General features: G+C 41.3%; 1 protein-coding gene across 2 annotated transcripts in view; it reads left to right on the forward strand.

The window, feature by feature from the left end:
- Nucleotides 1-15,748, forward strand: part of LOC134858774 (cytosolic carboxypeptidase 4) — an 86,416-nt gene extending 70,668 nt beyond the window's left edge. For both annotated transcript variants that reach the window (XM_063874884.1, XM_063874896.1), the window contains exons 26-27: nt 3,174-3,313; nt 13,141-15,748. In XM_063874884.1, coding sequence (XP_063730954.1) covers nt 3,174-3,313; nt 13,141-13,432 — 432 coding nt within the window. In that variant the 3' untranslated portion in view covers nt 13,433-15,748. The remainder of the gene's footprint in view (nt 1-3,173; nt 3,314-13,140) is intronic.
- The last annotated feature ends 11,277 nt before the right edge of the window (nt 15,749-27,025 follow it).

Here is a 27,025-nt window from a genome sequence, read left to right on the forward strand (position 1 = left end):
GGTTCTACTCCGAGTCCCTCCCGGATGACTGAACTTCTCACCTTATCCCTAAGGGAGATGCCAGCCACCCTGCAGAGAAATCCCATTTCGGCCGCTTGTATCCGCGATCACGTTCTTTTGGTCATGACCCATCCATCATGACCATAGTTGAGGGTAGGAACAAAAATGGCCTGGTAGACAGAGAGCTTTGCCTTCTGGCTCAGCTCTATTTTCATCACAACGGTGCAGTAAAGTACCGCTCCCGCTGCTTCGATTCTACGGCCCATCTCATGCTCCATTGTTCCCTCACTCGAGAACAAGACCCCAAGATACTTGAACTCCTTCACTTGGGGTAAGGACACATTCCCTAATTGGAGTGGACAGTCCATCGGTTTCCTGGTGAGAACCATTGCTTCAGATTTGGACGTGCTGATCCTCATCCCAGCCATTAGGACCACATCATCTGCAAAAAGCAGTAGTGCAATCCTTAGCCCACCAAACTGCAGACCCCTTCCCACACGTCCTGTCCATGAATATCACAAACAGGATTGGTGACAAAGCGCAGCCCTGGCGGAGGCCAACCCTCACCGGGAATTGGTCCAACTAACTGCAGAGGACCTGGACACAGCTCTCGCTTTGGGAGTACAGAGATTGGATGGCCCTCAGTTGAGACCCCCTCACCCCATACTCCCACAACACCTCACACAGTATCTCCATGGGTCATATACCTTCTTCAAATCTACAACACGCATGTAGAGCGCATAAGCGTGCTCCCAGGCCCCATCCAGGATGGAATCTGCATTGTTCCTCCCCAATCTGTGGTTTGACTATCAGCAGGACCCTCCTTTCCAGCACCTTAGAGTAAACTTTCCCGGGAAGGCTGAGTAATGTAATGTAATGCCTCTATAATGGGCACACACCCTCTGACCCCCCTTTTTGATAAGGGAAACCAACACCCCGGTCTGCCACTCCTTTTATGCTTTACCATAGAGGGTGGAGTTGTCGGGTTCAGTAGTTCCTCAAACTGTTCCTTCCACTGCCCTAACACCCTATCAGTTGAGGTCAACAGTGTGCCATCCTTACTGTACACAGCTTGGATGCTTCCCTGCTTCCCCCTCCTGAGGTGTCGGACGGTTTCCCAGAATAACTTTTGGGCCGACCGAAAGTCCTTCTCTATGCCTTCTGCATGCCTTCTCCGAACTTCTCCGTGTCATTTGGGCCCATCTATACCCTGCAACTGCCTCAGGAGTACCCAGGGATAACATATCCCTTAAGGCCTCCTTCTTAAGTCAGACGGCTTCCCTGACCACCGGTGTCCACCAGGAGAATCGAGGGTTACCGCCCCTTTAGGCATCTAAGACCTTGAGACCACAGTTCCACGCCGCGGCTTTAGCAATAGAGGCTTTGAACACTGCCCTCTCTGGTTCAATGTCCCAAGCCTCCACAGGGATGCCTGAAAAGCTTGAACTTGAAGGCCTCCTGGACTTGGAACTCCTCCAGATATTCCCAGTTCACCCTTACTAAACGTTTGGGCTTACCAGGTCTGTCCAGAGGCTTACCCTAACAATTGACCCAACTCATGACCAGATGGTGATCAAAACATGCGGCCTCAGGTCTGATGATACGATAAGAAAATTGATCATGGACTTCCTGCCTAGGGTGCTCTGGTACCGCGTACGCTTATGAGCATCCTTATGTTTGAACATGGTGTTTGTTATGGCCAATCCATGACTAGCACAGAAGTCCAGTAACAAACCACCACTCTGGTTCAGATCAGGTGGGCCATTCGTCCCAATCATGCCCCTCCAAGTGTCTCCATCATTGCCCACGTGTGCATTCAGGAGCCCCATACAGGACTTCTTTCAGGGTCTCCAAGAAGGCCGAAAACGCTGAACTTCTGTTTGGTGCATAAGCACACACAACAGTCAGAGTTTTCCCCCCCATAATCCGCAGGCGTAGGGAGGCGACCCTCTCGTCCACTGGGGTAAACTTCGACAGAGCGGCACCCAACCGGGGGCTTGTGAGTATCCCCACACCCTCCCAGCGCCTCACACCTTGGGCAACTCTGAAAAAGAATAGAGTCCAACCCCTATCAAGAAGTAAGGTTCCAGAGTCGACGCTTTGCGTAGAAGTGAGCCCCACCAGATCCATCTGGTAACGCCGCACCTGCTGCACAAGCTCCGGCTCCTTCCCCCCCAGAGAGGTGATGTTCCACATCCCCAAAGCTAGCTTCAGCGACCCAGGTCTGGTCTGTGGATACCATCTGCTTTCATTGCCATCCTTCTGGCAGCACACCCGACCCCATCACTGTTTCCCGTAGGTGGTGGACCACGTTGCGTTTTTGGGCTGTGCCCGGCCGGGCCATCAGACACTCGCCGACGAGTCCTCCTTCTGCTCCTGGCTTCTGCTCCTGGACCCCGAGCTTCCTCCGGGCCAGGTTTACCCACTTCTATGTATATCTTTCATGAGGTTTTTAAACCAATCTTAGTCTGGCCCCTTGCCTGAGACCAATTTGCCATGGGAAACCCTACCGGGAACACAAGGTTCTAGACAACAGTGTCCCCAGGTTAATCGGGGCACTCAAACCTCTCCACCACGATAAGGTGCTGGTTCCCAGAAAGGGGCAGCCTGACCATTTGATAACATTACTTTAAAACTTGGAAAAAAGTCCTTAAATAAAGTTCTTTATTGTGAACTATTTATCTTTGATGTAGGTCCTCCTTTGCCGATTAACATTGTTTTGCTGATTGTATGGAGTGGCAAAGTCCATGTTTAGAATAGCCATTTTATGTTTCAGCCAAAACGAGCTGATTTAGTGCATTCTGTACTGTCAAACTATTTACATGAGTACAACCGAACATCGCTCAAGGCCAATAGTACTTGGACTACACACGGTTAATTGGTGACTGCCACAAACTCATCTTACATTTTTTAGCATGCCAAACAAAAAGGAATTGTACTCCACTGTTCATGTGAGCGGTTCCTGTGTGAAGCCCAAAGTGTTCACCTTCCACCAGAACTTAAAAGAAACAGAAAGGATATAAAGTGATCAGAACAAATACAGTTTGTGCCAGCTGTGAACGTGTGTGTGTGTGTGTGTGTGTGTGTGTGTGTGTGTGTGTGTGTGTGTGTGTGTGTGTGTGTGTGTGTGTGTGTGTGTGTGTGTGTGTGTGTGTGTGTGTGTGTGTGTGCAGGGCCTGCAGACAGGAACCAGGGAGCTGCAGGAGATGGGTGTGAAGTTCTGCCACAGTCTGCTGTCTTTAACCAAAGACTTGAAGGCTTTTTACAGCCCAAGAACCATCAACCACATTGACATGGACCACAAGTCTCACAAGTAAGACACATAGGCTACTGTTAGAGCCTGTGACTCTATTGTTTGTCAAAATGGCTTCTCAGGAAATTAACAAGAAAAACATATCTCCAAAGTGTGGACATTCTCCTGTTGGTTAAACCTCAAGTTACAGGTTAGGGTTAGTAGAACCCGATAATGTAATAAAGTGCATTTCCCAATGATGTAATAATTTATTTACCGATAATGTAATAAAGTGTTACATTAACGGGAGGTTATTACCTTATCAGGTTAGCCTTCATGTTGCAGAACCTGATAATGTAATAATTTCCCAATATTGTAATACATTTGGCCAATGCTGTTGCAGCCCACCGATTACTTATAGTCCGGTAGAACTTGAGGCTAAATGTAAAGTAGGGTACTAATGCATTTTTTTTTTGTTGCATTGATAGTTAAGGGCATGTAGATTAGGAATCAGACGGGTGCCGCTGTAATGTAATCATTCCCTAATGTTGTAATACTGTAATAGCAGGCCACCAATTACCATTACAACTACAATTAATGTCTGTGATAGTCTTTTGTACCGTTCTAGTTCACAAATGATGTTATATCCCCTGTAGAGTGAATAGGTTTTGTAGAAAATATGTATTTTAGACTGTTTAATTACTTTGATAGCCCTGACCCACGAATGGGCCTGTGCTGTGTATTTGTAAACCAGGCGCATCTTAATACAATTTGGCCTCTGGGGAAGCTATGTGCGGTGAATAAGCCATGTATTGGTTGTAACCTATGATGTCTAGATGGGAGTTAACATGCATTGAGACATATCCCACCTCCTTCAGTGTCATGGACAGTACATAGTCCTATATTGTTTTGCATTCACAATGATTTTCAATGTGTACATGCTCAAGGATGTGAGAGCAACACCCATCATATTATGAGTCAGCACCTTGAATTATCGTATTCTGGAAAAATATTGCATTAGTACCCTACTATTTTGCCCAAGTTCTACCTGTGAAATACGTCTATTTGCTTACGAGTGGATACACCAGTTCAGTATATGACCAGTAGATGGAGCTCAAGGACAGCTACATCTCTATTCTACCTCGAAGCTACCTTCAAGCTACTTCTACTCATGCATTCTTTCTCGCTTGGATCATGATCATTTCATAAGATATAGGATGAGATCATCTCAAATTTGAAACTCAACACCTATAGAGTTGTTATATGATATGGTTTTGGAAAGAACATTAAATACTTTTAGGATTGAACAGGCATTAATGCTAATAACAGTAGAGAAGTAATCATGCTAGCCATGCTTGTTAATTTGAACTTTCTTTTGTTATTAGAAGAAAATATTTACTTTAACAATCCAGCATAATGAAATCACACATGGCAAGCATATGAGGAAGATATTAGCATTGTAATTTAATGATAATGAATAAATAAATAAATATCCTTTAATATCTTTTCAGAATGAAACTTTGGATTATTTGGCTCCTGGCTCTCATGACCATGTGCTGTGGCTATGGACGATGAAACATATGAAACCATCTCCCAGTTACTTCAATGAAAGTTAAAAGCACCTGTTAAAATGCGAGCAAAAGTGCAACACAATGCTGTATTAAGATTCTGGAGGAACAGGGACAGCTTCTCTCTAGACGATGAGGGGCAAGACTGTCCTATGTGTTGGAAAAATTGTTGTAAGGAGAGGCTCAATTCCAAACTTGGTGGAGAATGGCATAACAAAAACGAAAGGCTCAGGGGCAAGAAAACTAATGATGCACTTTAGGGAGCATTACACAGGCATCAGCGAGGCAAGGATCCAACCACAGCTCAACAAATCTAGACATTACCAACATTTATAGGCCAGATTCACTAACAAACCAATTCCTAAATCGATAACTGCAAAGGAAGTGCAAATGAGACACCAGATTGACCTATTGGATATGAGCAAATGGAAAGTGACATGTGGAAAAGTAGTTTACAGATACGTTCTGAGCAGATATGTTTGGCTGAAGCCACTGAAAAAAAAGGGAAACCAAGCATTTGCACATGATCTATAATGAACACGGTACTTCAAAAATAGTACAACACGATCAAGGAAGGGAGTTTCGAGGGGCAGTAGAACAATTAATGCAAGCCCTGAAAGTGAAAATCATTCGGAGTTCCCCTTACCTTCCACAAAGTCAAGGGAAAGTAGAGCGAATGCATAGAACATTGGGGAAAAAGATGTTGCGTGACCTGTTGAGTTTGCTTGGTGTTAACTGGGTAGACCATTTGCCAGATTATGCCAGAATACTGAACAATGATCCAAAGAAGACACTTGGCTGGGCCTCACCTTTTGAGGTGTATTATGGCAGGAAGTCTAACATTGTCCTGCAGTCAAATGATGATTCCAATACAGAGAATAGAGAGGGCCATGCTGATATCCAATGCACCTTCCCCGAAAGAGGCAAAGACAGTCATTTAGGAGGAAAAGATCAATGATTCGACAAAAAGCACAACATGTAAATGAAGAATACGTGAGGAATGTTATCCTACAAGCCACTGAATCCACACCGGTGTCTGTTTACAATGTAAACGAAGAGGTTTTAGTGAATATAAAGCACACAAACAACCGTGTCACCAAAAACCATTCAGTTGTTCAAGGGATCATCGTTAGGAGAAATCTAAAAAACTCCAAATACAAGGTCCAATATCGAATGTCAGAATCCGCTGACCCTGAGCAGAAATGGTTTTCAGTAGCTGATATAACTAGTGTCAAACGTAGTAAAGAAAAAAGTCGAATAACTCTTAATCAGTCAGCTAATGTGAAAAGAAAGCTTTTTCTCATAGGTAAAAGTCACTCAGATCAGCTTCACTCATTTGTTTCTTCTGGAATGGCAGTAGCTTTTGATCCTCTCCCAGATGGCAACTGTCAGTTTTCAGCTATGGCTGACCAGTTAGCTAGCTTGGGAATCTTCCGGTCATCCACAACTCTTAGACAGGAAATCGTATCCAATTTGGTGGCAAATCCTTTTGGTCTTGATGGCACACCTTTGTTAAATGTTGTTACTGTTCAAAACTGTGATGACTATATTGATAGCATGGGTGAGTTGGGAACTTATGGAGATCATATCACTCTCCAGCGAGCTGCTCAAATGTTCAGAGTTCAGTTTTTAGTTGTTTCAACTATTGGTGTGGATGCTTCCCCAGTTGTCTCACGAACTGGAGAATATTGTGAGGACTTGGTCATATAGCAGAGGGTCATGGAAATCATTATGTCAGCTTAGATGGCCCAACTAGTCCATACATTAATGGTATTCAGCAAGAGGAGTCTCGCAGGGTCATATCTCGAAGACACATTGAATCAAGTCCAACACGTGAATTTCCAGCAAACTCTGGTTCTGACCAACCCATGTCATCCATTGATATTCCTGAATACCACGAGAATAGTCACACTCTTTTCAATCCTGTAACTCCATCACCTCCTGTCACCCCATCACCTCCTCTTACTCCATCACCTCCTGCCACCCTATCACCTCCTGTTACTCCATCACCTCCTGTAACACGTCCTGATGAAATGTGGACACAAATTATCAAGCATACCCTTGAAATGGATATGAGCATGTTGGGAACAATTAATAGAGTATCTCATCTCTTCAAGTACCTAGCAAGCCCTTTCTTACCATGGATTTATATAAGAGATTCATTGTCTGCCAGTCTGGGATTGACTTCAGAAAAAGAATGTGCCATAAGTATGATGAAGTTATACAAAGGATCTGGTCGCAACAGTGGTGTGGCTCTTAAACTGAAGGAACTCTTCGCCAAGCATTCTCATCGGATGACAGCATGGCTTGTGCTCAAGCATCTGAGTTATGGGAGATACGAAGTCAGAGATATATACTGGAAGTAGAAGAGACAAGTGCGTTTATACCTGTGATCTACAGTATATACAGTATTTCGTGTTATGTTTTTATGTCCCAAATGTTTTCAGAGCAGTCATATCTATCAAGTTCAAATACACGTTCAAAAGAGTCTACAAATGAAGACATCTACCATAACGGAGTTCTAATATGAGGTTGCTTTTTTTAAAAATAAACACTGTTATAGGTCACTGTTTTGTAAGTCATTAAAGAATGAAGTTAAATGCACTTGTGTTAATGTTCTTATCCAAAGTCTGGAGAATGTGTTAACTTTATCACTCAGTGATGGACAATTATTGAATACAATCCTATAAATTCCTGATAGAGCATTGTTGAATTTATATCAGAGTTGTTATATCACTGTTCTACTGAATCCAAGGAATTGTAAGTGTTACATTGCAATTAGAATCCCAACACTTAGTAAAAACCTATGTGTCAAATATCTTTCATCGTTCAAACCTTGATGTGTGTTGAAATTAACTAAACAATACAAAATAGTTGCATTTTGCAGCACACTATGTAATAGTGTGTGTGTGTGTGTGTGTGTGTGTGTGTGTGTGTGTGTGTGTGTGTGTGTGTGTGTGTGTGTGTGTGTGTGTGTGGGGGGGTTATAGTTGATGGCACCAAGGCTGGTTGAGACCAGGTTATTGTCCGAAGATTCTTTGTAAGTTTTGATCAAATCAAATATGGTCAATCCACTTGACCTGTTGGCGACGCTAGAGAGTTCGAGCTACAAGCTCAAAGTGGTGTGAGTGATCATGGAGCTGACCCGAATCAGGGTGCCAAATGTCACAAAGTGCTCAGACTCCAATGACAGAGGAATATTAATAGGAAAAAGTGGAAACATAATGGGTGCCTATGCAGCTTAGCTGCTTGGCCCACAATAATACAAACTGGAGTACCAGAACGGTACAAAAGACTGCCAGAGACATTCATTGAAGTTGTAATAGTAATTGGTGGCTTGCTATTACAGTATTACAATATTGGGGGATTATTACATTACAGCGGCAGCACCAATCTGATTCCTTATCTAGATGGCCTAAGCTATCAAATTATTTTTAAAAAATGCATTAGTACCCTACTTTACACTTAGCCTCAAGTTCTACCTGACGATAAGTAATCGGCGGCCTGCTACTATACAGCATTGGCCAAAGTTATTACAATATTTGGAAATGATTACATTATCAGGTTCAACAAAATGAAGGCTAACCTGATAATGTAAAAACCTCCCGATAATGTAACACTTTATTACATTATCGGTAAATAAATTATTACATCATTGGGAAATGCACTTTATTACATTATCGGAACATTTTTAAATTATCAGGTTCTACAGGGTTAGATGAGATGATCATGTTGAGCCAGGTTATAGAAGTTTTATAGATAATGCTATGGAATTGAACTCCTGGTGAGAGGTCTTTTGTGTTATACCTGTTGCTCTACTTAAGGTGTGATCGTTGGAGCAGAGGGAGCTCAACTTTGTTGATTTCAGATTTTCTGGAGTTGATGTCTACCTTATGCTTACATAAGATTCACCCGGGCCATCACTATCACTGGCAGCCTTAGGACCACTCAACACCAGAATAAAAAATAAAATAACTGACCCTGCTTACAACCTTCATTGATTATCATTATTTGGTCATTTTTTCTTGAAACATGCATGACCCTAACCTTAATCCCAACCCTAATTCTAACCCATGCAAATGAATGAAAAAGGCTTAGACGATTAGTGCCCTACTCCGACAGATACGATTAAAAAAAAAACACAGATTTTGGAGGTGTAGTTTGTTAGTTAATAGGTTCTTATTACAATTTAAAATGTGCTTTTATTGTGTCATAAAGTGATCACTGAACAAGTAAGACAAGTACAGAGACACAAATATGCTAAATAAAACATATACAAAACTGACAGAACACAGAGGGAACAAAAGCAAACTGATTAATACAATGTGTGTGTGTGTGTGTGTGTGTGTGTGTGTGTGTGTGTGTGTGTGTGTGTGTGTGTGTGTGTGTGTGTGTGTGTGTGTGTGTGTGTGTGTGTGTGTGTGGTATGTGTGTGTGTGTGTGTGTGTGTGTGTGTGTGTGTGTGTGTGTGTGTGTGTGTGTGTGTGTGTATGTGTGTATGTGTGTGTGTGTGTGTGTGTGTGTGTGTGTGTGTGTGTGTGTGTGTGTGTGTGTGTGTGTGTGTATGTGTGTGTGTGTGTGTGTGTGTGTGTGTGTGTGTGTGTGTGTGTTGTTAGACATGAGCCCGGTTAGCTTTGATAACAGCACTTGTTGGCTCAGGTACTCTTCGCTGCAGTGATTGATGTGTGTATCTAAAGTGGAGCTGAATGGCTTCCATTGATTTTCAGACAGCCGCTCCATCTCCCCAGTGAGCTGTGACAGCAGGAGGTGTGGGCAGGTCTCTCTCCTGAAGGCACACTATCTGTTGTGAATTTCTCGTTTTATTCTCAGAGTAGTGCTTTACAGTTTTTTTATTCTCATCTTTTCATGCGCCTGTCTCCCGTCTCTTTCATCACTTTACTTGGTTGAAGTGTGCTGCATGGCTGTCAGAACCGTTAAGCCGTATTATTCATAAAATGTCCTCCACCACTTAAATGTGAATGAAAGAAGATCCATCACTGATTGCTTGTCATTTACGGATAATTGAATGCTACGCTTGCTGCATTTTTTCATGTGACTGCCTACCTTTCCCTCTAAATATCTGTCTGCCCATCTTTATCCATCCCACCCAGCCCATAGTAAAAATGGACTGATATTTTTTAGGTTTGTTTTAAAGGTCTCTGTGGTTAGACAAAATGCCTCTAAATGCGAATTGGATCAAGCCTTGGTGCCTGGAGCTAACAGACACTTCCTTCATGATGAACACAAAACAGAAACGCTAACAGCTCAGATTACAAGTTGTTGTGGTCAGTGTCGAGGTAGATACTCAACAAAAGTAATGCATTACACATTACTAGTTACTGCAAATAAATGAATGTCTCATTTTACTTAGTTACTCACTGCTGAGAGTAATTAGTAACACAACAAGTTACATTACTTTACTTACTGTAAATGTTACTGTGTAACATCACCTGAAAGAAACCACATATCAATTGAAAAATAACAATATAAAGTTATGTATAAACATATATATATATATATCTTTATCTGCATATTGAAGTATGAATGTTGTATGTCTCTTGTCTGTTTTTTTGTATTTTTGATTTTCTTAAAAAAAGGAAGTAGCTCTACTCATCTCATTGTACCTGTTTAGTGACAATAAAGTATTCTAATATTCTATTATCAACAACAACAAACATGACACCGCCTTAGGAGCAACACAATTTAGGCAATGGTTGGCGTTTAGGAGTTTTGTGTGTCAGGGAACTGCGGTCATTCAGTTAAATGATTTACTGCTTTGGTCCAGACTGACATATCCCAACAACATGAGGTGGAGAAAAACTGTGGTGCTCTCCACATGATTAGTATTTTGGTGATCCTATGACTTTTCGTTTAGCAATCATCCAGTCCAAACATTATTTTGTCCAGCGGTTCGTGACATGTTATCATTGTCATTGAGAGCAGGTTAGCATTCTCATATAAACATTTGTTAGCATGGCTGTAGATTCTAAACCATATTTGATTAAAGACTGTTGTTTGTCAATTATTTTATCAATCGTTTTAACTTTAGGGCTAAGGTTTTTTTTTTGGTTGGATGGCTGCATTCCCGGAGATTACTGTGGATATGTATAGTCCCCATAGAATGAGTCATTGTTTCAACTCTCTCTTCCTACATCAGACCTTATTTTCACTGAGTCACCACTTCATACTCTTAATCCACTTTAACATGACACTCAACTGAAGACGAACTGACTAATCATATTTAGCAACACTTTGTTCTTAAAGTGACTTAATATCCAGCTCAAGCCCAGCGTTTACACAATGTTAGGACTGAAATCAAAGCAAAGACATATTTTACACAGACAAAATATGAATCCAATCCAATGAGTCAAGATTTGAAAAAAAAAGTGTATTGGCGGACCTTCAGACGATCAGCATTACTCTAAAGCTAGCTGCACTGCTCATTTTCATTCAAACACACACACACACACACACACACACACACACACACACACACACACACACACACACACACACACACACACACACACACACACACACACACACACACACACACACACACACACACACACACACACACACACACAACCACAAAATGAGTGGCTGTCATCAGTATGCTAGACATACACTCGCTTTCCCTTCTGTCTCTTTCACTTGCTCAGGCTGTCTCTTTCCTCCCTTCTTTTTTCTCTCACTCTCCATCCCTCTCTTTTACTGCTTTCTGCCCCCACCCCCCCCTCCTCTCATTGCCACGGTAAAATGTTGATCAGTGTGCGCGTCACATCCTCTCTTTCCCAACAGTGTCCCAGTGTGTCTCTACATGCTCTCTCTCTCTCACACACACACACACACACCCACACACACACACACACACACACACACACACACACACACACACACACACACACACACACACACACACACACACACACACACACACACACACACACACACACACACACACACACACACACACACAGTCAGCATCCCCCTCACATTGTGTGTGTAATCACATTACTGGTTACTTTCTGGCAGCTGTCAATCCAAGTGACAGTAGCTCAAAGTCGCACTGACATGACATATATTTAAAAAATTGCTGAGCTGTATGAGACTTTCAGGAGCCTCACATTGCATATTCAACTTGTTCAAACCCACAGTTTATTTTTAACAGAGACCCTATGTTAGAGCTATCAAAGACAAGATAGATATCAAATACATCATGGTGAATAATGGAGAAAGGCTTAACAGACATACACTGTGTAAAACATCTTAGTCTGATAAAAAGCAAACATACAACTTTGGTTCTAAATAGCTCACCATATGAAAACCTGATGATATTTGTATATATTGTACGTAATATTCTCACACGGCTCATCATCATCATGATAGTGCGACTTAAGATGAAAAACCTCATACTACAGTCTATGGCATTTCTGGTTGCCAATGGCTGTTCCAACATTTTCAAGACTGATACATGTGTCCCTCACCAGGTGATCTGTGAATGTTAGCTTTCAATCCCTCAAACTCTTCCGCCGGATAAGATCTGAAATTACTTTACATGTAGCCAGAAACAGTGGTGCTTAATGAGACATGGGATATTGCCGTATATCCGATTCTTCCAGGATAGATTTTGTAACCTGCAAAGTAGGTTGGCATATCACCCGTCGAGATAATGATGGAGTGGATCATTGGGGGTTCAGGTCTCGGAACAGAACATAAAAAAATAAAATAAAGTTGACTACTTTCATAAGGTAACGTTTGAAGTCCAACGGTAATTGAGACGCTAACATGGCAGTGAAATTGTTGATTAAGTGTTCCAGCAAGAACCCTACCAGGAGCATCTCAATGGAATTTAGCCTTGTTTTTTTGACTATTAACACTATTTTTTTTTACCTTTTATACTGTACTACTACTACGTTTTCAAGTCTGCAGGTAAAAAGGCCTGCCACAATTAGCAACATGTACATGAAACAATAAAAACATAGTCAAGATTGGTTTCAACTCTTAGCACTCATCTGTTCCAAAGCCTCAATCAGACCCCTAAGCAAGCAAATTCAAGTAGTACAATCATAACATGACATTTTAAATGCCTTCCCGCAAGGATTCATAACAAACCAAGAAGAAAACCATGAGGAACAGGATGTAGAGGTGTCTAAATGTAAGACTAGCTATGATAGTGATTGGAAGAAACTAAAGATCTAAAGAGTACTGAGATACTGTCATATCGAATAAATAAATTCACAATGTCTTGTCTGCAAATGTTTCTGAGAAATCATTCAGTTTCTTTGACCACAGCAATAGAGACTTTTGCTAACATAGCTCTGCTCTTCTCTCATGCAGCTGCTTTGAAGACGATGAGCCTCCATGTGTCGAGCAGATCGAGTATTCCACAGACTGTCCCTTGCTTAAAGGCACTGATCTGGATTCAGATGTCAACAGAAACATGGCCCGTGCTGATGAAGAGGAGGACGGCGACGAAGGACAAAGGGGGGGAACACTCTGCCGAGGCAGCACTGGCCAATCGCAGCAGTCAATGAAGAGCTATCTATTCCCTCACCTGATGAGACAGTCCTCCAGCGAGAAGAGAAGCATGTGTAACGGTGTGAGCGCCAATGGACAGATCATGAGTTAAATAATGATTTCTACATTTTTTTTTACAACTTTTCTACAAAAGCCTTTCTTAAACCACCTAAATAATTGACACAAACTAAACACAAAAGGTTGGGATAATGCATCAAATCTCTTTCAACCTTAAAATACAGTGAGACTTTATATAGAAACAAAATACTGCACTACACAACTCACAAGAGTTACTGGAGCCCACTCCACCATCTTAGGAAGGATCAGCAAAGCAGCACTGCAAACTCTTTAAATGTAGATAGCTTGTGTTGTATCTCCTGCTTGAGCTCTTTGATATCGTTGCTAATGGCTAGCCCGAAACGAAGTGTTTCTGCATTATCCTTTAGCTCTAGCTTCCCTGTTAGCTCTTCCTTGTGTTCACTAGCTTTGTCTGTTCTCCCAGTTTGTCTGGATTTTTGTTGATTTCCAGCTTTTTCCGATGTTTGCCCAACTGATATTTAACCTTTTTTTGTTGAGTTGAAAGTTGAATGTTGTGGGTTGGTTAACCTACAACCTGCCCACTTATACCAAAAGTCTAGCACTGCAAACTCTGCTACTCCAACAATGCACAACTGTGATTACTACAAAATCATCACGTGTACCTGTAATTGTCATTTTGATCTCATTATCAAACATAGGAGAGATTGTTTATTGAGCCTATATTGAAAGGGACAAAGTGCCTCACACCTCTCTGGCAAGGCTTTCTTTTCTGATCTCTGACATCTTTATCCTAGGTTGACTGGGTCTGGCATGGATTCTAGCTAGTGCTAGCTAGTCGTGGTGTGTGCCTGCAAAATGCTAGCCCCCCCCCCAGATTAGTATCAATGACAGGAGCACTGACCTTGGGTACAACGTAGCTGGAGATGCAACTAAAATGTTGTAGGTAATCCAAATCTAATTTGGTTTATTGCCAAGTAGGTTTTCGCTTACATTACCCGATTACTAGTGTAGCCGTTGACGTGGACATGCCCACGGGAGCTAATTGGGGTTGAAGTTTCCTGCCCACAACACTTTTAACAGCCTATCCATGCTGCTTAACAGTAACCAACTGCGCATCACCTGCAGACAAGGCTATGCTAATACTATCACTAACAGGCCTGCTATCAGGAGATCCTGGGACCTCTTTGGTTACGTCAGCAGAGATGATTTGTAGCTTTAGTAGAGAGAACCTATCTGTGACAGTGGAGCAATGACACAAAACGTCAAAGCGCAATTACACAAAAAGTCAAAGCGTATGGTTAGGTTAAGCTGATATGCTAGGCTAGGCGTAAGACCAATGATAATGTATTTAGGGTGTTCCAGCAGAGATTTGTTGTCAGTGCTGACTCACATTAACACACTCCTTAAATATTTTTTGGTAGGGTCCAAAAATGAATGTCCATGCCTTGATAATCTTGGAGATAATTTCCAAGAACAATCAGGAACATGCTATCGACAGAAGCTGTCATTGCAGAGTTCGTGGAGTGCTTGAAGAGATATTTAGTGGAGATTATTCATCCCACACTGAGCGTGACACATCTGGGTTCTGCTCAGTATTAATAAAGATTCCGATCCAGTTTCAAAAAGTCCTAGATGGACTAGCTATTAAATGATTCAATAAGAACTGGTTATGAGGTTATGAGGGTTCAGGGTAGTCTTAATGGTGTGGACTGGTCCCAAGCAAGCGAACAATTAACATGAAAGGAAGCCATTCCTCTTAGAAACATAGATACTACCTTTTTCTTTTTTCTTAAAAAATATCTCCAGTTAATTCAATATTCAACACAGTGGCAGAAGAAAACTTTCTCATCTTTAAAAACATGTTTTGCAAATGTTAGAATGGTTGCATTTTAAATATTGTGTTTTTTATTCATTGCGTGTTGTTGATATTTAGTGGTATTACATTACCTTGAAAAAAACCCTAGTTAGCCACACACACTTTAGATGATTTGTTTCAGAAGAAAAAGAATGAAATTCGTATGACGTAGTTTATTTCTGTTTGTATACTATTTAGAATTAGAACATTTAAACAGCATTTCAATATAATTGTTTCTATATCATAGCAGAACATGTGCATGTAATATGAAAACTACAGTGTAGGGTGGTGCCTTGATTTCTGATCAGTTTGAACAATGTTGTTGTATGGATGTGTTTTTCATCTAGATTTTATAAGACATTTGTAATGTTCAGTGACACATGTAACATATGAGGCTTATAGAATAAAAGTGTTTGTTTTCGGATTATTAAATGATGAACAAAGAAATATATCATGTTTTATCCATGTTGTTCTTAAATTGTTAACTCCCCATTGAGTCAACACAAAGCGAGAAATAAAATAAGTAAACTTTTATCAGTATGGGACTTTTTTATCTTGATTATATCCTGCAGTGTAGTGTATAGTTATCCAATTAATTCTAATAAATGTACTTAAAGTAGCGACAGTAAAAGTAGAAAGTACTCTCATCTAAATGTACTTAAAGTAGCGACAGTAAAAGTAGTCATTGTTTGATTGGTCCATTTCAGAATAATATCTCTGATATGTTTTATAATTATTGATCATTAAAGTGTTCTCAGAGCTGGTAAAGGTGCAGCTAGTTTGAATGGCTTTGTATACTGCAGGGTAGCTGCTGAGTTTACTCCAGGTGAACTAAAGTCTGATTTAAGGACTGATTATATTTACCATCATTAATCCAGATCTGTAAAGAAACTAAAGGTGTTAAATACATGAGTGGATTAAAAGTACACGAAGTAGCATAAAATGGAAATCCTCAAGTGAAGTACAGGCCCCTCAAAATTGTACTTAAGTACAGTACTTGAGTAAATCTACTTAATTACTTTACACCACTGCCTGAAGGTTATATCAACTCCTAACTTGCATTGACAGTGTTAAAATAGTTCAGGACTGGAATCTTCTAAATACTGACAAACTTGAAGAAGAAAGATTAAGTTGTCTCAAAATGACTCAAACTCTTCTGGAGATGAAAGACGAGGACTGACACTAAAAATATCCAAACAGACCATCCACGACTATTTATGCCCCAGAGGCACAGAGAACGGAGGGTGAGTCACACCATTCAGTCTGCAGTGTGATATTTTTAGCTGTAAAGCACCTCCTGAGTTCTCAATCTCAACCCACTCTGGCTGGGAAAGATCCACCAGGGGGGGCTGTTTAGTCTCAGAGCAGCAGAAGCAGAAACCTGTCAGCATTGTACTCCACAAACACAGAAAGCAACAGCTGCTGACACTTGAGCAGCTACCTTTCTTTGCTGCTCTCTTCTGTGTATGGTACAACTATATAAACTGATAGCATACATGTAATTATTAATGATTAAGGAACCTAGTTCTGTCGAAAACATGTCTTGTATATTCTCCAATTTTAATTAGTGTAATCAAATTACCAAAAGTAAAAGTACTCACTATGCAGATTTGTCCTTATACTGACGGAGAAATACAGTTCAGCTCGTGGCTGTGAATGATCAGACATGTAAAATAAAGTGTAAATGAATATTTTCCCCTTTAAAGACATCCTTTGTAACAGAAAAGTATTGTCTCACTCACTAACTTTAATTATATTACTTTGTGATTCTTAATGCTAATGTTAATCTTTTGTTTGATATTAATCTTTTGCTGAACCTACAGTAAATCCTTGTTATCACTTTAAGCAGAGGAACTTTGTGTGAGTAGTGTCCTTTTTGCCATGCAATACCATCACATGTGGCAGATTAAAATACAAAAAGACAATTGAATGGTTCATTTATTATTCACATTTAGAAATGTATATTCTGCTTGTGTCTTGTCTTGGTGCGACAGTGCTCAGTCTGTAGGGATTTCGTTTGGGAACCAAATGGTCGTAGGTTCTCGAGTGTGGACTGGTAGCTGGATTGGTGCCAGTTCACCTCTCAAGGCTCTGATGTCATAATATCATTTTGTAAACATAATTCCAAATGTGGTCAATGCAATTGTTTTATTTTAGTTGTATATGGTCTACAGTTCTTCTGAACACTATACGAGTTTAGTTTTAACAATGGATTTGGAAAAAAAACATCAATTAAACCAGTGGCAAAAAAGCACCTGTTGTCTGCCTGTGTTTTTGAAAGAAAGATAGTGAACATGTGCAATGTAACCGTTTACATTAAGTGAAAATGCTTCAAATTCAAAATGCATTTTCAATGCATTTTTAAAGCGTCTGTTGTCAAACAAAGAAAAAGTTAGTTAGTCTTTTCATTTAAATAACAGGTCTTTGGAAATATAAATGATCCAATTGAGGATTTCCATCACTTCTAATAAAAGTAGATAGAATTCTCATTGTGTGTTATGGAAGTGTGTGTGTTTAAATGTGACTGCTACGTTTAAGGTTGTGCTATTGTGGAATTATTCAATTTCAAGATAACATTTTCCTTTGAATTAAAAATCCTATGGGCTCCCAGTTTGCCCAGCTTATGCAGAGTAAAGTATGACATAGTAACATGATACCTCCAACAACAAAAAAAGAGAGAGCCGGGTGAATCCCTTGAGCCTGATAATGATCTTCCTATGAAACTGATACTGTACAATCAATGGATAACCACTTAATGTTGCCTTCAACAATCCTGGTTGTAAATGGTCCATGGAACGCATTTAAATAGGCGACCATTAAGGGCTTAACAACAGCAGCATACTCCCATTCTCATACATTCATACACTGCTGGCAGAGGCTACCTTACATGGTGCCACCTGCTCATCATAAACATTCTGACACACACACAACTGGCACAGCCATCAGTAGCAATGTAAGTATGACATAGGGGCCTTCTGATCAATGCAAAATATCTATACCTCAGGAGTGACTATACAAGTGCAAGACTTCATAGGAACTTGGTCTTTTTTCTGACAGCTCCTAAAAAGGTGTGACTTTCTAAGTTCTGCAGTCTGACTGACATCAGTTTTTATTTCTTAGTGTGAAGGTTAGCTATAGTTGTGTTTATGTGTCTTTTTGTTTCTTTGCAACCAGCAGATCCAAAGAAAATGTGCATGCTGCTACTCCACACTTGTCGATGAATTGGTATTTGAATAAAAATCTCACATGAAGAGGCTGCAATCAGACATTAAAAGAACAACACTATGAATACAAAAGGGGCTACAGGAAGTAGTTAAAACAGGCCTTATAAGGGGCAGACTCACACAGACTCGCAACCCTTAATTGGGGGACTTTTAACATAAAGGCTTGATCAGGTGTTGTATCGGGTTCGAAACACAGAATGGCTGAGATGTTTCAAATACAACATCCAGGGACTGATCAGCTCAAGGACTGCGGGCAGGAAGATGATTGATCAGACTTGGTGTTAGGACTATGGAAGAGGGAGGTGTGACAGAGACGATTAAAGCAGGAAAGTAAATGCAGAACATGAGAGGAACGAGAGTCTTCAAAAGAACAATGTGAGCCAGAGCCTTCAGCTATCAAGTTCCTGGTATTTTAAGGGAAGCAGAAATCATCTCCACATTTAAGAGTAGCCTGTCTCTTTTGATAAAGCTTATATTCGTTGCTGGCTCAGGCTTACCTTGAACAATCCCCTAATTCTGCTGCTATAGGCTCGGAGGAATTGACATTTCTTCTCCTATTATTCTCTCTCTTTATTTTTAGGAAACTCATTTCCTTTCATCTTGTATGCTCTCGTAAATACAGGTTACTAAAGCTTACGTCTGGGTCATGAGTTGTGGTCTTGCCTGTAGCTCTGGTCCTGCCTGACGACCACTACCATATTGATTGTTTGGCGGCACCTGAAGATTGTTGAAGTCCATCTGGAACCATCCTCCTTTTTTTCTTTTATGTAAACACATTATCTATTTATCATTTAGACTATCTATGATGTGAATCTATTACCTTTTTAATCAGATACATACAACATAGATTGATCAAGGTTTTCCATGTATGCTGCGGGGTTCTAAGTACAGAGGGTGTGGTATGCTGTACACACTAGAAAGCCCCTTGAGAAATGTTTCATCTGAGATATTTGACTATATAAATGAGGGAGGTCCTCCTCTTAAATTAAATGACTATTGAGATACTGCTCAGTTCTAGGATGGCTGATCGCAGGCAGAAAGATTATTCAGATTTGGTGACATCAGGGCTTTGAAACTGTGGGGGGTGGAATTGATGGAGATAAATAAAGTAGGAAAGAAATAGGACAATATCCCCTATGATAAAATAAAAAATGAACTTGAGAGAAAATATTATCCTTTTTAACTTGAAATCAACCCTCATTTGAGTTGTTGTTGTAACCTCAGTTATTGTTTCATACATTTCTGTCTGTCTTAGTGACAACTCTATCTCCACCTCCAAGGACAGAGAATGTTGCTGATGACGCTCACTTGTGGCCAGTGTCTGCTCTGTGCTAAACACACAGATAAGGAAGTACTGAGTATCGTTCCAAGAAGATTACCATTCCACCAGAACTGGCTGACCCCATGTTGTCATTACAGTGATTTATTAGCGCAATAGCCCTTTAATCCCAGCCGATACCCGTGTGCCTCTAACTGTCTTAAGGGATCAGCAGAGCAATAAACCAATGTACACAGATTATGATAGCATGAATATATACATATACAAGGACGTAAAAACATAATGTGTGAAAGAGAAAACATCTCTGCCCACACAGCGGTTCAGGCATTCTATGAATATAAACCTGAATCTGACGTAAGTAGAAGAGTTTCCTGCTGAAGTGTGAATATTTCATAATATATGGTTAGTCAACACCATAGTGTAACTTTGTATGTCATGTTTGCTCTGCAAGTTTTGGTACATTTCTATCATAAATCGAGTGAATCCCCTTTTTTTTATGGCCTCTAATGATGGCTTGAAATACACAACTTTGTCAGGATCTTTACAGCGAACAATGGCACAGTGTTTGGTTCCACAAGAAATTCTAGCAGGATATTTAGGTGAAAAGGAGGGCGGAGTTACCTTGGTTTGTTGGTCAGCAAATGTGTCCGTAATTAATTGGCCAAATCTGATCACCTTCTTTTTCAGACAGAAAAAGACAAAATATGTTTCCTTGAAACTTAACACACTGGGGACACATTATTGTATAAGAAATGAAAAGGGGAATTTTGAATAATAGTTGAGCTTTAACAACAACCTCTTTAACTATTGGTGTACATGTGAGGTGTGAAAATGAAAATGGAGGATTCAAATTAATTGCTGTTTAATGTACATCTGCACAGCAAAGCAGACAGTTACATTTAGTCCGTGCATTTAACCCATCCTAGATGTTAGAGCCAGTATTTAGTTTTATTAAAAAAAAGGCCTCCTAATCGTGATGTCTGTAGTCAACACCGTAAAAAGGACTACAATCCCACAACGCCAGTCTCTAAAGTGACAGAGATGGGCAACCTTTCGAAAAGACACCGTCAAGGCACGTTTTTTTAACCGTTTAAGTTATACAAGCCTATAAATAGAAAGAAAGAAAGGAAGACCACCTAACTTAGTTTTGCCTCTTTTGTTTTTGCTATTGTAAAAGCCTGTTTTCTTTGTTTCCTGTATGAAAAAGCCAACGAAAATGTGAGTAAAACAAATATAAGAAGGAAAGAAAACACGTTAGAAATGTCTGTTTAAGGCATCTAGTGGACAGCCAGGAGGTGAAATGGCATATCCCAGAGTACCAATCCACTCTCCATATTTGGTTCATTCTAGGATTTGAACCAGCAACCCTCCAGTTCCCAAGCCAAGACACTATAGACTTGGTTTGCGAAATGGCAACTGTTGCACATCAAGTGTCTTTTTTCTAAGTCTGTGTGTGTGTGTGTGTGTGTGTGTGTGTGTGTGTGTGTGTGTGTGTGTGTGTGTGTGTGTGTGTGTGTGTGTGTGTGTGTGTGTGTGGCTTTGATATGGGAGGTGAGGTGTTCCTTCCTTTATCAGCTTAATAAGCTAGATGAAATTGCTGCAGCCTAATCATTAAGCCATATAATTACAAGGCTGTGTCCCAGCGTTTTTAATGACAGCGGCCCAGCTTGAGCTTTATCAGGGAAACAGAAAGGCTTGGGGGGAGAAACAAGGCCGGCTTGTTTTTCAGGGAGTTGGCTATTAATTTCAAAACGTCTCCCTTTGTCTCTGTTCTCCATTTCTGTCTCTATGTGACTCCATCTCTATCTTCCTCTCACTGTGAGACTGTCTGTCTGCACTACTTTACTCACTTTACCGACACATGTTTTTATCACTGATGTTATTTCAAAATCACAAGAAAGCTCCAAAAAATACTGCCAAGTTTTAATGACGAGTAAATAACAGAGGGGTTATATGACGAAAGAAAGGTTTTTTTTGACTTAGACAACACTCAACTGTCGACTGTCCTTTGGAGCATCATTTGAATAATGCAAGTTAGGAAACCAGACTAAGTGTTGTGTCTATCTAATCCACTGCGCTTTGCCTCAGCTCCATAACAGCACACACACCCACAGCCCAAACATCAGCACGATACAAACAAACAAACAAACAAACAACAATCTTCAGAGGGGATATAAGTGAGGGTCTGAGTCGTCGTATTCCCATTGTGGCACCGGGCTCAGGTACAGGAGGGGCAATATCAGTGTTATAAAACTGACCCTGGATTTTCAGCAGCAGCCCTACATCTACCCCTCAGACCGTTCCATCTCCTACCAGTTGGGCTCACTCAAAGGTGTGGCTCTCGCCTGGGGATCGGCAGTGTGGGAGAAACAGTCTGCGATCTACTTTTCCTATGACGCATTCATCACAGAGATGAAGAAAGTGTTTGACCGTCCTGTACGCACACAAGACGTGGCCAAGCGCCAGGTCTCCCGCAGTGCTGCCGAACTAGCTGTCGAGTTCTGGATAGCCTTAGCCCCTTTTGTCTCCCAGCCACAGCCCCAGCCAGCCCCCCACCACCATACCATCACCCTTATGACTGTGCCATCAACTTCGTGCCTGGCGCCTCTCTCCCCAGCAGTCGGCTATACAACCTCTCCAAACCAGAGCAGGAGTTGAAGGAAAAGTATCTACAAGACTCCCTGGCTGATGGTGTTATCCAACCTTCATCATCTCCAGTGTGCGCTGGTTTCTTCTTTATGGGTAAGAAGGACGGAACACTCAGACCTTGCATAGATTTCCGTGGCTTTAACAATATTACTCTCAAAAACAAATAACCTCCGCCACTAATCTGACATCTTGGTGCCAGGACAACAACCTCCATCTCAACATCAGCAAAACAAAGGAGCTGATTGTGGACTACAGGAAGAGGCAGAGAGAGGCACACACACTCATCACCATCGACGGGACTCCTGTGGAGAGAGTCAGCAGCTTCAGGTTCCTCGGGGTAAACATCAGTGAGGACCTGACATGGACACATCACACCAGGGTCATATCCAAGATGGCTCGACAGCGGCTCTTCTTCCTCCGCAGGCTGCGGAAGTTCAACATGGACTCCAGGATACTCTGCAACTTCTACAGGTGCACCATCGAGAGTATCCTGACTAGCTGCATCACCGCCTGGTATGGCAGTTGCACCGCCTTCAACCGTGAGACTCTACAGAGGGTGGTGAAAACTGCTCAGCACATCACCAGGACGGAGCTGCCATCCATGGAGGACCTCTACACCCTACACTGCCGTCTGGCAGACAGTACTGCAGCATCCGGACCAAGACCACCAGACTCAGAGACAGTTTTATACCACAGGCTATAAGACTGCTGAACTCCTGAGCTCTGTGAATGTCTACTCACATCTGTTTATAGTACACATATATATCTATATATTATACATATCTGCCATATACATCTGTTATACATAATATAAGCATCTGTCTATACCTCCTCATTCAACAGTGTAAAGTATTTAAATACTCTCAATGTATTCCACATATGTATATATTTCACATCCTTAAATCTTTATTGTTATTGTAAATATTCTTCTGTCTTTTTGCACTATTTTATTTATCTTATTTGCACCATGTATGTTGAGTTGTTGGAGGAGCATGGGATATAATATTTTCATTGACAACATATACGTTGTATATGCTGTGCATATGACCAATAAAACCTTGAAACCTAATCAGTTCTGCTGTTACCTCCGTCACTGAGCCACCATCTTCTCTAAACTGGACCTCCGCAATGTTTACCATCTTGCCCGTAGTAGGGAGTGTGCAAGTAATGCCTTTTGGTTTAACTAATGCTCCTGCAGTATTCCAGGCACTGGTAAACGACATCCTCAGAGATATGATCAACCATTATGTTTTTGAACGATATCCAGATTTTCGCACAGTCGCCCCCAGAACATGAGCAGCATGTATGCCTTGTTCTCCAACGTCCCCTGGAAAACAGGTTGTATGTAAACATTTAAAAGTGTGAGTTGCATGTCCCTACAGTGTCCTTCCTGGGTTTTGTGATTTCACAGGGACAAGCCCTTTGCACCTGCACTACAGAGTCGGATTGGCCTGCACCATCTGGAATAAAGAGACTACAGCGTTTTCTGGGGTTTACTCATTTCTATAAGAGATTCATTCACAACTATAGACTCATTGCTCCCCCCGCTCACAGCCTTCACTTCCACCTCCATCCTTTTTCATGAAGCAGAGATTGCTTTCCATGAGCTCAAGCATCGTTTCGTCTCTGCCCCAGTTCAGGTGCGGTGCTCTCTAAACGTTCCTCAGTTGAAAACAAACTGCATCCTTGTGCATTTTTCTCCCGTAGGAGGGAGCTCCTTGCCATTAAATACTGTATTTGTAATAGCAGGCCTAGTTCATTGGAATACAAAAATGACCATCTACTTGTAGTGGGAAAATATTGACCCATAAACCTAACAGTCAGACAAAAAGCACGTTTGTTAAAGAGAAAGTTTTTATTCTTTATTTCCATTTATTTAATGCACAATATTTAACATGAGCACTTCAGACCATAATGTAGATGTGCTAAATTAAGCCATGTCTAAATTTCTTCTGAAAGTGTATTTTATGTGCAGTTTAGTGTGTTGAATAAAGGGATTGACCTCTGTACATTTGATTCTTTCTGTAGGTTGAAAACCCACACTCTTCCTTATAAAAGCTTATCAACAGCACCGTTCCCCTACTAAAGTTTTATCTCAAGGGTGATGGGTGCCTCCTAAGCGATTTCAGGATCAGCCATGACTCCTTGGAGGCCTTGATGCGGTGTGTGGGGCCTGAGAGGAGACAGGCCTGGGGACACCACATTACTGTTCTAATAACCGTGTACTGGCTGGCAGTCTGGTTGTCATACAGTGTGGTGTCCTGGGCCTTTCAGGTACCCCTCTCTATAGTCCACAGATTGGAAGTCGCGCAAGGCTTCTAGCGGTTTGCCAACAGCCCTGTTTGTCACAATCCGTCTGTGTTTTCCTGTTTTATTTTGAAAGTGTTCACCCTGTGTTATGTCTGTATGTTTGGGTTAGTGTTAGGTTCATTGCTCCCGATGGCATGGCCGACGGTCTATGAATGTGTGTGAATGTTAGATTCCTAGAGCAAGTGGCACTGCTCTGTCTGAATGAGGTGTGAATGGGTGAATGATGACATGTAGAATGCAAAGCACTTTGAGGGGTTGTAAAGACTAGATAAAGCACTTTATACAGTACAAGTACAGACCATTTACCGTTTACTTCCCTCCCCACCTGTCTCTTGTCTTTGTGATTAGTCCTGCATGTATTTAAAATCATTGGTTTCCTTTCAGTTGTAGTCGAATTCTTGATGTTTTTGTGAGAGAGTTCTGTTTCTTTTTTTCTTGATCTGTTTATCCCTGGAAAATAAATTACTTTTTCTTCAAAGTGACTTTGTGGTTTGCACTTGGGTCCTCACTGCTCTGCTCTCAAGCCTTGACACTGCCTTTAAAAAATGTGGATGTGCAATTGACGGGTGCCATACACAAATAAAAACCCTGTCCAGCAAACAGACATTTTGTGAACCGAAAACTTGCAGGGGGGTCTGGGGGATTCTACCCGCATAGATGTTTTACATTTCTAACATAAAACTGAGCATTCTGGTAATCTCTGAGAAGAAAATAAAGCACAAAGAAACAGAGCAGATGAGAGAGTATTTCCTGTTGCAGAGACAGTGGAGGACAATAACGCCCCCCCGACCAGGCGCCCACGGGCACCGTTTTGGCTTCCCCTGAAGAAAATAGGTAATGGTCCCAGCAGTGCATTGTTGGGCTGTGTGGCCATCTGTTGAGGGTAGTGTCTATACCAAAAGCAGCAGCCGGACCTTCAGATCTACAGGTTTAATGACTGTAGAGTCGGACAGAGGCAATACAGCTAATGTTATGCTAACTGAGTGCTAACAAAATGTCTGAATATAATGCAGAATTCATTGCCCAGTATATGTACGTAAACTGTCATATTTCCTGTTTTGTGGAAATGTGTTTCTGTAGTTCAGAACTAAACAGTCAACAGATGAGATCGAACACATTCATCGTCTCTTGCTGATGTTTGCTACGTCTCCCTCGTTTCCCTTTTAGTTTAAAAGAATACAATTAAATCATTGGTCCTTTTTTTGTTTGGTTCAGTGATCATAGTGTGGCTGTTACAGCCTGCAACATAACATTAAACCCGGTTTAAAACGTTTAAAGGGAAGCGTTTACGGCTACTCCGCTTGCTGCGCAGGTTAAGTTAATAGTTTAAATTGCTAGTATCCTCCAAAGGTGGACGAGTCACCATTGATGACATCACATCCCCATTCCCTATGGCGATGTCCTTCAAGTTGGTTTGCTGAGATCGATTTCCGGGTCACTGCCGGAGGTTCGAGGAATCAGAAATTAGACAAATGGAAAATGGCTTTTGTACGTGATATGATATACGTATGTTAAGGGGAGGGACATTTCCGACACTTAGCAAGTGTTGGCCAAGTCACAACGGAGGGCAAAAAGAGGTGCTGCAGCACTTTTAGAACAATAAAGCATGTAAACATGTCATTTTCAGGTTCATATTTGATTTTTGAACCTATAAGCATAATATGTCCTCTTTATACTACAGTGAATACTCTTTTGGGATTTTATTAGACTCTCAGTAGCACAGTATATACAGTGATGCAACATTCCATGTTTTGACATTTTCATTTCCCGCTCCACTGTAGCCCCATAGCGTCTGTTCTCCATCTGATCCGCCTCCATGCTAATAATGTAATTTCAAGCTCCGTCTGATTTTGTGTTGTCATGACATACGACTCTGAAAATCACAAAATGTGACACATTACTTTAAATTGGGTTAGCAGATAGAATTAGCCAGTGGATCAACAATTCAGTGGAGAGACAGACAAAGAGTTTTCTATTCCTCTTTTTCCTCTTCCCTCTTTCCATCCTCTATCTTCTCTCACCAGAACTCTTCCTCCAACATTCTCCATTTCTCCCTCCAACCCGCTCCCCCCTGCCCTACTCTCCCATCCTGAACCCCTCTCAGCTCCGTTGACTTTGTAACTTATAGAGAAGATAATGCAATTTCATGTTCCATTGGCTCAGGCGACAGACAGTAGGAAATAAGCTGTGGCATCCAGCTGCCTCAGAAGTTATTCTCTTCTGTTCTTCCTCTGCTGGTTTGCCCTCCCGGTTCTCCTCCTTCCTTCCTCCCTCTCTGCTGCTAGCCCGTGGCATCATGCGTCCATCTCCTTTTCACACCAAAACTTCCAATTTTCTTCAGTGGTCTTC

The sequence above is a fragment of the Eleginops maclovinus genome, chromosome 2 (assembly GCF_036324505.1).
Source record: "Eleginops maclovinus isolate JMC-PN-2008 ecotype Puerto Natales chromosome 2, JC_Emac_rtc_rv5, whole genome shotgun sequence".
NCBI lineage: Eukaryota > Metazoa > Chordata > Actinopteri > Perciformes > Eleginopidae > Eleginops > Eleginops maclovinus.